Source organism: Caloenas nicobarica, chromosome 6, assembly GCF_036013445.1.
Source record: "Caloenas nicobarica isolate bCalNic1 chromosome 6, bCalNic1.hap1, whole genome shotgun sequence".
NCBI classification, from domain to species: domain Eukaryota; kingdom Metazoa; phylum Chordata; class Aves; order Columbiformes; family Columbidae; genus Caloenas; species Caloenas nicobarica.
The window spans coordinates 30,333,567-30,349,619 of NC_088250.1; the positions used below are offsets into that span (position 1 = coordinate 30,333,567).

The following is a 16,053-nucleotide window of genomic DNA, read 5'->3' on the forward strand; positions in this document are numbered from 1 at the left end:
GACCTTCATCTGTTTCAGCCACAGACTCAACTCTGGCTACCGCTAAAATCCCCTTCTGCCACAGTGCCATTCACTCGGGGCCATTTGCACAGTTTGGTGCTACAAGCAGGAGCCCAAAAGTGTACAGACAGCTTAAAATCAATGTAAAGCTTGCCACTGGTTAGAGCATTTAATAGAAATGGGAAAAACTGTTAATAATTCATCTGGTTCAGAGCAGAGCCCCTTTCCACTCTTTCATCCTCTCCTCTCCTTTTCAGTGATGCAAACACCAGCAATCTCAGCACAGGCTTATTCCTCAAACTCAGCCTCTTGCTGGTTTCCCTACCAGCACCACATTGCATTTCTCTCCTCACTGTTACTTGTGATTCCCTCATACTTAAATGCCATCCACAAAATGTACTATTTTCTTTCTTCCATGCCATTAAAGATAATGTCAAATAAGATGGAACTGAAAACCAATCTCTCTGGCATTTCACTGGAAACATGCCCCTGCACACTACACTGCCAGTTACCCTGGCCTTCTTTTTTCTCCAATTTCAGACACACATGGTGACGTCCCTTTCCCTGACCGTTCAAATGAAGCTCTTCAATTGCTATCCTGACATCCAGGTTTCTTAGACCTGTACCATCTCCTCAAATCTTAAAGGTCCATATACTGCAAATAGTATAGATGTGCTTAACTTTACATATATAAGCAGCCACATTAAAGAAAATGGGAGTAATTGCCTGCTACAGCAGATGCAAATGTGTTTTCAGGATAGAGAAAAGGGTATAATTTTGTACTTCTATTTAAAGAACACAGATCCACTTCATGTACCAAACTTCATTCTTTCCAAGAGCTTTAGTGATGGTGGTTCTGTTTGATGTCTTCATTCTCTGTCAGTGGGAGTCTTGCTATTTACTTAAATGCAACCAGAATGCCAAACCAGATGTTTAGTGATTTATTCTGATGTATTATTGGATACTGTGGATGACAAAAGATTGGGCGAACACTCTCCTTCCTGCCTATGAAGTTTTGCAAAGCTTTTCAGCATTATTGGTGTTACAACAATTAGCTAATTCCCTTAGTTTTGAAGAGGCCGTATCAGCCAAAGCAGATGGAAATTGATGATTAAGCTTTATCACATTTTTGTAGGCTGTTACCTTTCCTTTTGCCTCTATTTTTAAAGGGATGTTCAATGTGCTGGATATTTTTTAACTCTCAGGGAGAAGATTTTCAAAACAAAATCTGGGCCAGATTTTCAACAGCCTCAGCTCGGAAGAAGAGGCTGGATTTTCAGGGTCTTTAATGAACAATCTGGCCATCAACATCGCCTCAGTGATCTGCGGTTGCTGGGCTCCGCTCAAAAACAGTCTCTGTTTTGTTCCCTCCTCTATCTCGTTTAACATTTTCTCTCCTGTGCTTTTTACCCAACAATAGTTCCTTGTTTGTTCTTTGAGGAACTATTGTCATTCTGATGAAGAGGTCAGAGGATCTCCAGCCTGTATTCCATTCACTCCCTGAAACTTGGAAATTTTTAGATCTCTTCTCAGACCATATTATTCCTCCAATTAAGTTCCCCAACAGTTTCACTCCTGAAATTTGGTAATCCTGTAATTCTGGTTTTGCAATCCTAAATTCAAGTGCTTTATTCCTTTTTTACATAGGATCTTGCAACATATAGGCAGTAAAAAAAAACAAAAAAGAAAACAAACCACAATAATCACCAAAGCTAACCTCCATGTGACATCTCAGCCCCCTTAAAGCCTGGTATGGCAGTGATACAGGGATGGTGCTTGGAGTTCCAGTTCTGCACACTGGAAGGCAGGTAGGAAAGAGAAAAGAGGGCCAAAACTGTGCTTCTTTACTGTGGCTGCTGACCCTTTTCTTCCAAAAACTCCCTGGAGCCATTTCAGGAGTTACTCACCTATATGTACTTAGTTGTCTGATCATTGGCCCAGAGCTATTTAGAGGTGAATTGTGTCTCTCACGCAGATCTCAAGTCAGCAAATAAGAGTACTTGTCAGCTGAGTCATTTCTGCTAGCTTTGCATTAAGCACCATGGCTGGAGGGGATGTACGGCAGAATTTAGGCCAAGTAAAAGGGCAAAATCTCAACATCACTCAATAGCAAACTCGCTGCAACCAGGTCAAAAAAGCAGGCAGAGTTCAAATGAGAGCATGTCATAGCTGCACGCAGGAGGACCTGGCTCTCCCCACAGCCTCGGAAACATGAGTATCTCCACTGGCATGAGACTTACCTGATGTTGTCCTCATACAACCTGATGAGATACCCATATTTGAGCACAGATCAACAGAGAGAGGACAAGCAAGCCAAACTGTTCTCAGAACCTCACTCTACATCCCAAATTACAACCTGCATCATGTGAACTGCAGATTCTATGCAGAAAACTGGAGGGAGGAGGATGAAAGAATGAATGAATATCAACATAAAATACATTAAAATAAACCACTCGGGACAGAGAGATCAGAAAAGGTGGGTATTCAAGAGACTCTGGTCTCATTCCCAAACACATTTTCTTTTCCTCATTTGAATGTGTAATCAAAAAATGGCTACAAAATCACTGCAAGGCCAGCCTCAGATGTGTGTCTGTTCAGGGGCTCACAGCCCTGATGCTGCAATACAAAGACATCACAAAGTGTTCTCTACAAGCAGCTTCATTTTCCTACATGTTTGACTCCAGTTCCTAAATTGAACAATCTCACCCCATCCTTTGAAAAAATTACTAAACTACCCCTACAGATAGGCCCCACCTGAAAGTAATGGTCCAAATCTGAAGTCCTCACTCCTCCAAAATCCAGATCTAGGGTTTCGTTCAGACATATGCTAGAGATATGATGGTGTCAGTGATAAAGCTGCAAGGCTGGCTCTCCAAATTTCTCTCCCCAAAGCTTGGGGGCAACTTGAGGTAAAAAACAAGCTCATTTGAAAATTGCAGGGAGTTACAAAGATTTCAAAGCCATGCAAAATCCAGCAGCAAGCACAGCCAAGCTACCACCCGGCAAAGCAGCCTTCAAAACACTCTGCATGTTCAAAGGGCTTGTAGGTTTTGCTCGCGTTGGACATCTTCCTAATAATCTCCAGCAAGAGTGAGGAATGGCAGCACTGAAGCACAACAGGAAAAACACACGCACAAGGCGAGGTCCCTGCAGCCAAGTCCAGCCTGTAAATTTGGGCAGCTGACATTACAGACGTCTTCCCATTGCCCTGTTGCTAAGCCTGGCTGTTCTGAAAAGACAGATTGAGACAGGTCAGTGGGCACACACAAAACACTGCTCAGACACCCAGAAATATATTGGGTCAATGAACTACATCAAGACATGGGGTTGAGATATTGGTCACCATTTAAGAGATTAAATTGGTGCAGTGTCAATAAGCAAACAGTAAAGGAGATGGCAGAAACCCTTTTCCCTTCCTATCTCTTCCCTTTGCTGCTGCTTTTTCCTCTGTCCCATTTCTGAGCCTCGGTACCAAGCCCCAAGGTCTTAAAGCAGCAAAGCAGCAAGGCTCTCTGACGGGGATCAATGCTGGGATCAATTTTCTCTCGATACATGATCGCTCATTCCAAGGAGAAGGAAGGGTGAAGGCAAGAGCTCTAAGTCAGCAACAGAGAACCCACATCAGCCCTGAGGGTGTAAAAGGCTGCAAAGTTTCCTGATAACAGGAGGCAGCGCCAAAAAAACCAGAGTGTTGTGGTATTCCTGCCTGGGAGGCACAAATTCTCCATCACCTCAAAGCTTCCTGAGCCCCCCTCAAAATGATTAGATTATAAAATCCGCTGAAAGCAGAGCTTTTCAGGGAGGGCAGACAAGAAGTCACAGCACAACAAAAAAGTCAGTGGGGGGTGTTGTAGGAGTGGGAGCCCTTCTTCCAGTGGTGGCTGTATATTGGCATGTATTAAACATAGACACAACAATAAGCAATAAATCACAGCCCAGGAGAAGTGCCAGGTGGAATGTACTGGAGGAAATTAAAACATCCTTCTCGATACAGCTCAGTATTGAAAGAAATACAAAGGAGGCCAAGTTGACTTATCACTGACATAGGCAGGATGCTAAGGGGAAAAAGGGCTTCAACATTTGCAGCTGAAAACTTTGCAGTTGAATAATTTCCTGCAAAGGCCCCTTAGATTAAAATTAATAATGTCACAAACATCCTTTTAAACAAATAAATAATGGCTTTCCTTGGCTTTTCTAAGTTTTCTTCTTTTTTGACTCCATTTTTCAAACGCACAATCCCTCCACAAGACTCAGCCATGCGCCAAAGGATCCACTACAATATACACAAGTACACTTGCTGGCCAGCACCCAAATTCAGCAAATTCTGACCTCCCACGTTGCCAAACGCATGCACCCACCACGCCGTCAGGAGACCCTGTCTTGTGTACTTTGGTATAGTCCAGTAGCTGGCTTAAATTGCCTAAAAGTACCATGAAACAAATCAATGGAAGAACAGTTTGAGTCTCCATCCCCCAAAGAGCTGGACTGCTTCCTTATTTCACTGAAAAATGCCTCCAGAAAGTTTGTTTTAGAAAAAAACCAGCATTGGTACACAAGTTTCTCAGCAATTTCAGCCAGGACCCAGTGCCATACAATGCACAAAACGGAGGCTGCTTGTGGCCACCAGCGTGCAAGGAAACCTCTTCGGAGCCAGGTTTCTGTTTTTCTGGGAAAAGCTTATATTAGCAGGGGATTGTGCCAGCCCTCAGGTCCTAAGTGGAAGGTGCTCCTGTGAGGCACCCCCACCTGTCTGCCCTCCAGCCACTGCTGCTTTTTCTCTGCTTGTCCCCCTTTTAGGCAGTTCAGCAAACCTCCACCATTTGAGTTTTAATGGAAGTGTCATACAAAGTACTTATGCAGGCTGAAACTGGGACACGATCTATAAATTACCAGAAAGCTGAACTCAAGATTAGGAAAAGAAAGAAAAGGAAGAACTCATTTCTCTTGAAAATGGATCATATATATGTATACACACATAAATATTCTCCCACTGAAACTCTCCAGCACAGCCTGAAGAGGACAGCTGTTATGTTCTACCTTTTTCAATCTCTGCTTTTAAGGGCTAAGGACAGGATGGCATTTTCCAACTGTGGTTCTCTTTGTCTTACTAAACACTTCTGTGTCAGCCTGTACGTATAAACAACTAAACCTTTACACATTAAACACTTCTGTGTCAAACTTGCAGTAATGACCAAGTTATATTTTCTGAAAGGGATGATGAAGAGGTTCAGCAAAAATAGAGCTGGCATTTTTATATTTAGACAGACATGAATTCAGTACAAGCTGATAGATAAACTCTACTTGTTGAAAATAAAATGATGGTGACATTTTCTATATCAGTTTTTTTGGCAAGAGAACAGGGACATCTTGCAGTAGGCCATGAAAGAGGGAATCCGTTTAGACATTGCTAACAAAATCCTTCCTCTTGTCTGGCACAGAGGACATCAGTTTCAGACAAAACTCTCATCAAAGAAAGCAAGGGAAAAGCAAGAGGGGAGAAGGACGAGTATTTTCAAGAGATGTAAACAAGCAATTACCTTCAGCAGACCCTGCTATACACTCAGGGAGATTATTTGAGCATATGTCGACCAGTGGGTATCACACTCTTTCACCTGCTTAAAAGGGGGATACCATTTGCATGTAAAAACGTTCTACATCCATTTCTGGGTGGAAAACTGCTCTCTTTAAAAGGTATAATCAAGTCACAGAACCTATCCAGGTGTAAGAGGTGCCACACATAATTGAGATGAGCTATTGGGTTCCAAAAGCAGTAACAAGTTGCCACGCAGCCCAGCCCTGCCTCATCAGGCATCTGAGAGGTGATCACTCCAATAAGCCAGGACAGGCTGGCTGCAACCCAAATTCAGAAACCTGCCGCCACAAGAACCACCAGCAAAACACATGGAGTTACTAAAAGCAACACTGAAACGTCAAGTTAAAAAAAAAGAAAAAGGAGTAAATATTGTTAAGTCCTTCTATGGTAAACACACAATTTCTGATAAGGATTAATTAATATATACCAAAAAAATATTGCTCATTCTCATTGTTCCTGTCATGAATGTATCTATCTGGAGATGCACTTCCAACAGTGTCTTTTGTCTTGTAGTGATGAAAAAAAGCATTCTAAACCAAATCAGGCTGGAATATGTTTTCCTGACGCTTTTCTTTTTAGGCTGAAGTGGAATATATCAGAGTTGTAAATTTGCTTACCCTTCTGTTCTGTACATGGAGCATCTCTCCAGAGGAATTTTTAGCACTCCATTATTCAAGCCCACAAAGAGCGACCTGTCGCTGTGCAGGATTTGGAGACTCTTGATTGCTTCCCGTTGTCCATCAGGGAGGATCTGCATTTCCTCTAAATAACAACTCCTCAGGCTCCTGTTAGTGGTAGAAAGGGCCTTCAAGATGGTGCCATACTCTAATGGAACAAGAAAAAAAGCACAAGTAAATCTTGGAGGAATTGACTTAATTTCATACCTGCCTAAAGAGTGGAATATTGTCATCTTTGCACAGCTTCTTTAAACCTACTTCCGGGTCTCTCGTTGCCCATGGTAGAGAGAGCTCCAGCTACATGGTTACAACCCTCAGCAGCTCTCAGACATTACAGAAACCGTCTGTGAATGCATTTCATGGGAACCCAGAAGGATGTGAACTATCTGGAGAGTGAGTACCTGGAAATATTTCCCAGTTGGAGCACTGAGGCAGAAAAGAGTCTGGTCCCGTCACCAGTGAGTTATACTGCAAAGTGACCCAAGATAGCAGGGATCATTTCTGGTGCTGCGAATCTGTATTTCTTTTGGTTTACGGAGCAGATCAGTATGATTTGATGCCATGATAAATGACGACAGAAGTGGTGGCCCTGCTGGAAATCTCAGAGGTCTCCATAATGATTGCATGGGTCACAGATCTAATTGATCCTTTTCCTAGAAGAAACCGTCCTGCCAGCTTGACAAGGGGATGTTATGGCATGAGCAGTGCATACAAAGAAATATATATGTTTGTGTTCACAGGGCTCTTACCTAAACAATTTAAAGATCTGTCAAACTGTGGGAGATTTGTGCTGGGGAAAAGGGGGCAACCACAGCATTTTTTGTTAAAACCCCAAAGAGGTCTGTTAGCCCCAATTTTTGCTGAAGCTTGATCTTTCCATCCTGATAATGTCTGTATTGGTGCCAGAGCTCAGCAACTACAGTGGCGGGACTGGCTGCCACGTGAAGCTTCTCTTTCCCTTAGGAGGGCCTTAAGTGTGAAACAAGACTGAGGCTCAAGGCTGAACTCGGTTTGTCTGAGGACTGGGTTTGTATTCAGGGCTGCCTCTACTGAAGCATTTGGCTGGTTTAAATGTTTCAGGTCCAGCAGAGCTTACTCTTCAGTCACCACTAACTAGGGCCAGAAAGCAAACACAAATAAGAAGGTAAGGCTGTGGCAGCGGACCTTTGTACACAAATGATACGAGGCAGAAAGTATCCCAGCTTTCTCTCAGGTTTTGTAGCTGGGACTCCTCACTTAAAGCATCAAGGTATCAAAATGGCAGAACCATGTTTTACTTCCATTTAAGTACCATCTTCTCATCATAATCAATGCCCACGGAGGCTCCCACAGTGGGAATGTTACTAGAACACATCCAAGATGATTACTTTTAGAGTAAGTGGTGGTAAAAGTTAGATAAATTATGACACAGTCTTGGAAGGTGGTAACATGAGAATGAGGCAATGACTCTGCATTCAGATATGAGATTAAGCTAACACTTACAGAGGCAATCCATCTTATTCTAAAGTCAAAGCTTCTGCAATAGAGGATAACAACATTATACCCATGAGGCTGGCCATATGCTCTGATTAATCAAACTATTTAATTTAACCTCTATCATTACTATGAATATGGGCTAAGACAATCATTTATAACACTTCATTCTTCTTCAGCATCTTTCACTTATCCAAGGTATCTGTGCTTTTCAGAAGAGGCAATGTGGCCTGCTAATTAGAGGATGGCAGTAGAAATCAAGAGACTAAATCACATACTTAATTCTACCACTGGCTCACTATGCTACCACAAAAAATCACTTGCCTCAGCTTCTCCATCTGCATTATATTTCAGGGCATGCCCATTCCTGAAAGCACTGAGAGTCATACAGCAGTAGGCATGTAGAAGTGCAAAGAAAGAAATAATTAAAACGTTGGGCAAGCCTGGAGGTTAAATATTATTACTGCTTATTTAGAGATGAGTACATCTTAGTGCAGAGAGGCAACTTACGTGCACAAACTCACAGAGCATATCAGCGACCTTTGCTTTTCCCTACTGTTATATATTAGCCTGGTTAGTTGAAACATGTTTTTATAAAAGGGAGAAAAATGTTGTTGTTTTTAAACACAACATAGACTTTTGGTCTGCTCACTTGGGACTCTACCTCAAGTCCTCCATCCTGCTTTTAGTTTACTCAGGCAAACTACCTTCCATGCAGTTTTGCGCCAAAATTATATTCAATGACAGCCATGTAATGATGTCACAACTGGGTTCCTAGGTCTGTGAGCAAGTGAAAGGAACTTTCTTAAGCCCTGATGCTCTTACCTGTCCCAATATACATCACATGGTAGAGAGTATCCTTCCCCTGAACAATATCAACCACCAGTTTGGAAAATCGAATGCTGTCCTGTGTCACGTACGGATCTACAGTCACCGGCTGCACGACGTCATTCATCAGGAACAAGCGCTGCGCATCCTGCAGGACTCTCTCCGTCAGGTTCTTGTTTGGGCTGTCGTCACTCAGTGTCCCACACTAAACATGGAAGATTGAACTTTAGTACCTGCATTTTCTCCCCACTCCAGCAGGCCAAACCCTGAAATTCTTCTGGAAATCCATGTTCTGTTGATTTTCTGTGGGAGCAGGTCTGCGTGAGGGTCACAGGATCAGGCCCCTAGCCTAGCTTTGGCCTGTAGCGCACTCTTGATAAATGTTTCTCCCAGCTCGTTCACTGACCACTGATGTTGTGTTTCATTCCCTTGTGATACCCTGGAGCCAGCACACCAGAAGGGCAAAAGGCATTAACAAACCAAGGAGGAAAAGACAGAATTAAAGCTAGCTGAAGAAAGATGTAAAGCTAGCAGTGGAAAGAGTTTCTGTGGTAATCCTTGAAGCATTTCAAACCATCTTCAGACTCTACCTGGCATCTCAGTCTGTACAATAGACAAACCCTAGAAGTTAAAAAAATTGAAAAATTGGTTGATTTTGCATTGAAGAACCCAACTCACCCCACTGCTTCTCTTCTTCCCTTTGAACGGACCACTCAGTTTCATCTTAACCACAGCAAGTTAGTCACTACCTCCCCCATTCCCACACGCAGCTCTTCTGTCTTCACAGTGAATGGCAGACCAACCGGTGTCCATTCATCCTCCAGCACCAAGGGGTGCACTGAGATCGGACTCAATACCCTTGTCCATCCAAAAGAGCAGGGAAGAAGAGAGCTTTCTGGGCTGCAAGCACACATTGCTGGCTCATGTCTAGTCTTTCATCCACCAGTTTTTCTCGGCAGGACTGCTCTCCATTCCTCTATCCCCCAGCCTGTATTGATACCAGGGTTTGCCCTGACCCAGGTGCAGGACCTTGCACTTGGCCTTGTTGAACCTCATGAGGTTCCCATGGGCCCACTTCTTCAGCTTGTCCAGGTCCCTCTGGATGGCATCTCATCCCTCAGGTGTGTCAACTGCACCACTCAGCTTGGTGTCATCTGCAGACTTGTAGAGGGTGCACTTGATCCTACTGGCTATGTCATTGATGAAAGTATTAAATGGTACTGGTCCCAGTATGGACCCCTGAGGGACACCACTTGTTATCAATCTGCATCTGGACATTGAGCTGTTGACCAGTACACTCTGGATGCAACCATACAACTGCTTCCTCATCCACTGAACAGTCCATCCACCGAAACCATATCTTTCCAAGTTAGAGAGAAGGATGTTGTGGGTGACTATGTCAAAGACCTTACAGAAGTTCAGATAGATGACCTCACTAAGTGATGTTCACACCTGAGTAATTTCAGTAGAAAAAAATCACAAATTTCTTTTCCTGCATTTTGGACCCGGGTGTTCAGGCTTTCCTTGGAAGAGAAGTTAGCATATTGTGAATTAGGATGTGAACGTACAGCACTACAGCTACAGTGTACAAATGTTCCATGTGCACACTCTTGCTATGCATCAAGGCAACCCTTTGCAGTGTGGCTGCCTTCCCGAGGTGCACCTTGCAGAGCTTCTCTTACGCTGTGCTAAAATGAGTTGATGGGAATTTAGCTCACATTTACACAATCAATATGGATCCTATGCCCTACAATATTCTGGAGTTTGTATGAACTAGTTGAACAGGGTGATATTAATTCCCACCACCTACAAACATGGCCAGTTTTTATCAACCGTAGCATCTTCCTGTGGAGCCAGACTAAGGAAACTTCAGTGATTTTTTAATGTGTCCTCAGGTGGGTTTTAATGCTTTTTCTATTGTAATGGTCTTTATTATTTGATGACTGTCTCATCCCAACTTCTAAAGAGTTTCTAGATCTCTTCCTTCTGCTGTCTCCTATACTCCTCCTGGTTTATATTACTGCCTTGCTTTAGATGCTCTTCTCCCCACTCACTTCCATTTCTAGAGCATTGCTGAAGGAGGAGTCTCAGTGGCAGGAATGCCATTGTTGGGTTTGTTTTCTGTTCTCATCAAGTCACAGATAATCCTTTTGGTCTATTGGCAGCCCATACGCTGACACAGCATCCCTCTGGTTTGGTTTTATTTTGTTTTGTTCTAATTTCCTGATTATCTGCGCTGCCCTGATCCTTTATATCCTTCAGTATTTTTCCTTCCTCTCTGCAAGAAAAAAAAATCTGGCAACCTTCCTGCATCTTCCTTTGTGAACATTGAGGCAAAAAAATTAATTTAATTTTTTTGCAATATCTGCCTCTTCTGTCACTAAATTACCCTTGTCATCTCCTAAAGGCCCTTCGCTGACCCCTTGTTCCTCCTGTACTTGAAAAACATCTTAATCTCTTATTGCAATCTTCTTTTTGTCTGCCACATACCTCCTTTTCCTTTCCTTATTTTCCTCTGACCCTTTTCTTTCATCTTGCTGCTTCAGTCTTTGCACTCCACATTTTATCTGATACTTTTCACTACATGGAAATGCTTTGCAAAGTCCTTTTCTATTCCTCCTGGGTTAGCCCAGCAAGGGACAGAAAGTCCTTGATTCTCAGGTAACCTTAATATTCCTTTTAAAGTGAAAAAAAAAAAAAAGGTGAGAGAGAGAGAAAAAAAAAGCCTGGCCATGTTTGGCATGGCTGTGTCTTCAGTGAAGCTTTGTTTCTTGGTTTAGAGAACAACAAGCTGAGGGAGTGATCAAGAGCCCAAATCTGTCTCACCTTGTTCAGGCAGAAGCTCTTACTCAGGTGCCATGAGAGAATTCAAGGGGAGAAATTGGGTTCCTCAGCAGGAACCCAAGCAGGTCCCTGCCTGCAGCGTGGACCTGCCTCCCATCTGCTCTTGCTGTGATTTCAGGTGACTGCAGAGTCCTTTTTGGAAGGTCCCTGACATCACCAGCTTGAAGGCAGATGGCATTTGCAGGCAGCCTCAGCACCTTTGCCATAATAAAGGTGAGCCAGATTCACACAGTCAGGCTGAAAGGATGGGGAAGTGAGGACAGGGAGAGAAGTCCACCCACCTTAGGATTCTCCAAGTGGGAAGGGACTGAGCTGTAAAATGGGCTCAGGAAGAAAGGTTCGCTGGGGCTGTCAGACGCATACCCTGCACTGACTGAATCTGGGCATAAAGTGGCTGAAGTTGTTCTATAATTTTCAAATTGGCTTTAACTCATAATGCCGGAAAACCGCTCATTCATTAAAAAAAAAAAAAAAAAAAAAAAAATTGAGATGAGAGGGAACCATTGTGACCATCCTTATGTGTCCAGTTCCTGCTGCAACGTGTCCATAACTTCTGGCTGAGATACTGTGTCTTGGAAGGACACCCATCTCGCACTAAAACACTGGCAGCCTTAGCAGCCCTATCAAGTGATGGAAGATACACCACATGCTTACACAGCATCAGTGGTTAATTACATGTCTTGTTTAAAAACGTAGGTTTTCTCCATTCTAGGTTGACTTTGTCCAGCTTCAGCTTTCAGTCCTTCCCAGTTTTGGTGGGGATGTACCTCTGTGCCCCTTTGTGAGGATCACATTCTCAGAGTTCACGCGTCAGTGATGAGCATAACAGAGATACAAGAGCCAGAAGAGTGGATTTCCTCTACTGTGTCAGAGCCCAACACAGTTCCTACCATAGCCAGTATTGATTCTGTCAGATAGTTGTTTCCAAGATTTTCCAGTGGGGGGATTTCAGTGATGTATCCTGAAGAAAACTTCCTCCAACATTTTAACCTAGAAGAACACCTCCAGGCCACAGATATTTTAAGTTCTTCACTGTTATAAAAACTGTGAACACTCTTTTTATCTGTAAAAACATTAAATTTCTGCCAAGAATTCCATGGTCTCAATAACAAGTGGAAAGGAGTTCCACGGACTAAACTACTCATAAATGTGGAGAAATACAATTTATCTGCACTGTAGATCTACCTGGAAAAATGAGCTCCACACAAATCAGCCCAGTGGAGTAACAGAAGGTAAAAGTGACTGGAGTAAACTGAAGGACAGAAGTATTACCTGGAAATTAGGGATGGGGTTTAACGTTGGCAGCCAGGCTGATCTTGGGTTTTCTTGGTAACGGAAAGGGCCATTAAATGCCTGAGTAATGGCACTCAGATTGAAGGCACACACTGCTGAGGCAGCTATGCTGTTTCTGGAAAAGGGGAGAAAAAAGAATCAATTTAATCATTAGAACATGGACATTTTCATCATAACAGACATCAGACGAAATTCATGTAAAATGTTAGGTAGAGGTACAGTGATACCAACCTCAAAAGGAGTAAAAATAAATAAATAAATTGTAAAACGCAGATGACTTGCATGCCTATTTTGAGAATTAATTTTAAGCTTGGTTTTAAAATCTGTGATTTAAGGGCCATGGAAGCAGTTCTGACAAGAAAGGTGAATACAGTTTAATTTGCATGGATTATTTGTGTCTGGCTTTATTTTTATTTTTTTAACAACTCATCTATCTTTATTGATTACAAACAACCTAATTTTTAATCCCTTGGTGTTTCTCAAGGTGAAATTCTGTTTCTACAGGCTCCTGAAATCTTCAGACATAAAATATATCCCCTAGTGTTTGCATATCTAAGTATAAATACACATGTGCATGCAGGAGAAGGGAGAGGGTGACAGTGCAAACTGCTTGTTACAGCAGCTCAGCACACGAAAAGGTCTTGCTGATACTTGAAGGCCTCTGTTTTCAATGACCACAGTTCACTTGTGTTCCCAGGGGGAAACAGCATCTGCCTGGGGCAGCCCGTTCAGCTGCACCCACCAGCCAGGGGAGGCACGGCCAGGGAAATGCTGCTTTAGGAAGGACTCTTTGGACAGGAATTAGTTTTAAGGATGTTCTGCTGCCCAGCCAGACTTGCACACAGATCAGTCGGGCTTCACTGTCCCGTTTCAGTCATGGAGGACACATTTCTGCAAGGTTCTGAGCAGGCTCAGCTCCTTTTGCCTCAAGAGGGCTGGAGGGTGCTTCCCAGATGCTGATGGCACCTCGAGGGAGCCAGCCCAAAGACGGACCTTTGCTAAGTGGTAACCTGGAATTCAAACCTGCTCCCAGCTCTCCTCTTCCCCCTGTTTTTTTAATATTTTTTTTAGAGGAAAAGAACAACATTTAGAGAAAAAGAAATCAGAATAAAATTAAAAATAGGGTTAGCACAAGAGACTGACTCGTCATGGTGCCTTTTAAATAACCCAAGCCCTGCTGTATGTATCTTCTTGCTAATTAAAGCAATTTGAATTCTCTGAAAAGAACACATTTTTTTTACTAAACCAATAATTACACTCTCTTACACAAAAAAAAAAAAAAAAAGGCGCCTTGCTCTACAATCCCAGGCTGGAAAGCAGAACAGATTCTTTCACAGCATATTTCTTCTGAGCAACACAACATCAGGATGAACTTCTTGCTTTGCCTTCCCATTCTCCGCTCCTGCCCCTGCCCGTTCCACCCCTGGAGTGATGGAGTAGCTCACTTCGAACATGTCAAAGCAACGCCAGGTGAACCTTTCTCCACTTTTGTCTGAACACCGCTGATGCAGTGCATGCTCACAGAGGGCAGCTCTTAAGACAAAGCTAATGATGGATGACAAGTAAATGCCTTGAGGCACACACGAAAAAAAAAGAAGAGAATGCGAAATAAAATGAAAAAGTAGAAGAAAGAATAAAACCCCACTAGACTAACAAAAATACTTTTTTTTTAATAAGATATTTTTAGGACCCTGCTAAGCACTCCATAGTTTAGCTCTTTCCCTTTGCTAGAGAGCAGAAAGGAAAGAGGTTTTCCATTAAATCTGTGGCCCATTTTTCTTTCCATCTGTGGCCTGGCATATTTCCCATCCCTCCTTATGAAAAGTTTGATCCCAGTATCAAGCCAGCGACATCAGCTTGCACAGCTGGCCCGCGCATGGTCCTGGTGTTAAGCGCAACCTCCTCTGTTCCCACCTCCTACTTCCTGTGGTTAACTGGGTGGTTTAGAGAATGGGTTAAGTTCAAGGAGGTTTTAACATTATCTCTATTACCTCTCAGAAAAAAAATAATAAAAACTTCTTAAATATTTCATCAGCAGCTTCGCTAAAAAGCTCTCCCACTGATTCAGCTGGATACAACATAACATGAAGCAATAAATCTGTACGTGGGTGTTACCACAACCACTAATACCTCTTTGTTATAAGATGACCTTAAACGCATTAAACACGATCCTTCCAAAATAAAAATACCTTTAAACAAAAAAATCAGAGTTTTGTGGTGCATCAGTATTCTACTATAAAGAAACTCAGACTGGAGCATATATCAACCCTCTTTGGCATGCAGAGCTCATGCAGCATGATATAAGCCCCAGTGGAAGTTACAAGAATAATTACCATTATTTCCCTAGTCGGATGACAAATTGGAACATTTTCTCTTTGAACTCTCAAAAGAACATCATGTTGTAGACCCAAAACACTACTTGATCTAACTTCAGCTATTATCAATAACTCATTTCTTCAATTACACAAACGTTACATATTATATTGTCCTCCAAAGATACAAGCGAGAACGTACGCCCATCACCTATAAAGAATAACTTAAGTGTAACGCAGAGGAGACGGGTAACACTCATCATGTCTCATGTTAAATCTGGGAAGCAGAAATAGCAGACAAGAGCTCTCCCAACTCCAGTAGCTTATGTCTCCTGCCTTATATTCCAAAAGCTATATCAATTTGATAAATATGATGCAGTTATTAATAATTTTCCCATTTCCAACTTCTGTTCTTGGCTGGATGAACGGATAAATGGATAGATAAAACATTATCACTATGGACACAGAAGTCCTCTCTGATTTAAAAAAAAAAATTGTCATCTCCAATGCCCAAAGCAGAAGAGCAGTAGCCAGGTTTCTTTCTAACATTCAGGAAGTTTGGCTAATATCCTTCAAATGTTTTTAGAGAACAACTCATGCTCTTTTCAATCCCAGGACAGATTTTCCCCAAAGCCCACAGTCAAGGTACAATGCTCAGTCACGTCTATTTTTTTCTAGTTGCTTCTTCACTTGCTTACTTTTGGCTGACATTGGCAATGCTGGTGCAGAAACAACACGTGGGAGATGGATGAGGGTGGCCAGACTCTTACCTACTTCTTGGTATTTACAGAGAGGGAATAACATTCGGGCTCTGCACAGGGAAACACCCAACAGTGTGTTAGCTCAAGAAGTTGGGGCTGGTGCTGTCTGAGTTCAAAGGCTGAAGTTCAAGCTCTGTCACACCACCAAGTAACACATTATAATAAAATAGGAAGGCAGGTACTTCAGTGGGGCTTCACTTCTTTGGTTTGCTGTAGGCTTCTTGGGTCAAGACCTTTATTCATATTGCACAGGACTTCATTGCGCACAAAAC

General features: G+C 42.6%; 1 protein-coding gene across 1 annotated transcript in view; it reads right to left on the bottom strand.

Moving 5' to 3' along the window:
• SEMA5B (semaphorin 5B) overlaps nucleotides 1-16,053 on the bottom strand; it is a 134,206-nt gene that overhangs the window by 47,465 nt on the left and 70,688 nt on the right. The window contains exons 8-10 of the mRNA XM_065637691.1: nucleotides 12,688-12,823; nucleotides 8,569-8,776; nucleotides 6,211-6,418 (exon numbers count right to left, since the gene is read on the bottom strand). Of these exons, the coding sequence (XP_065493763.1) occupies nucleotides 6,211-6,418; nucleotides 8,569-8,776; nucleotides 12,688-12,823 (552 nt within the window). The remainder of the gene's footprint in view (nucleotides 1-6,210; nucleotides 6,419-8,568; nucleotides 8,777-12,687; nucleotides 12,824-16,053) is intronic.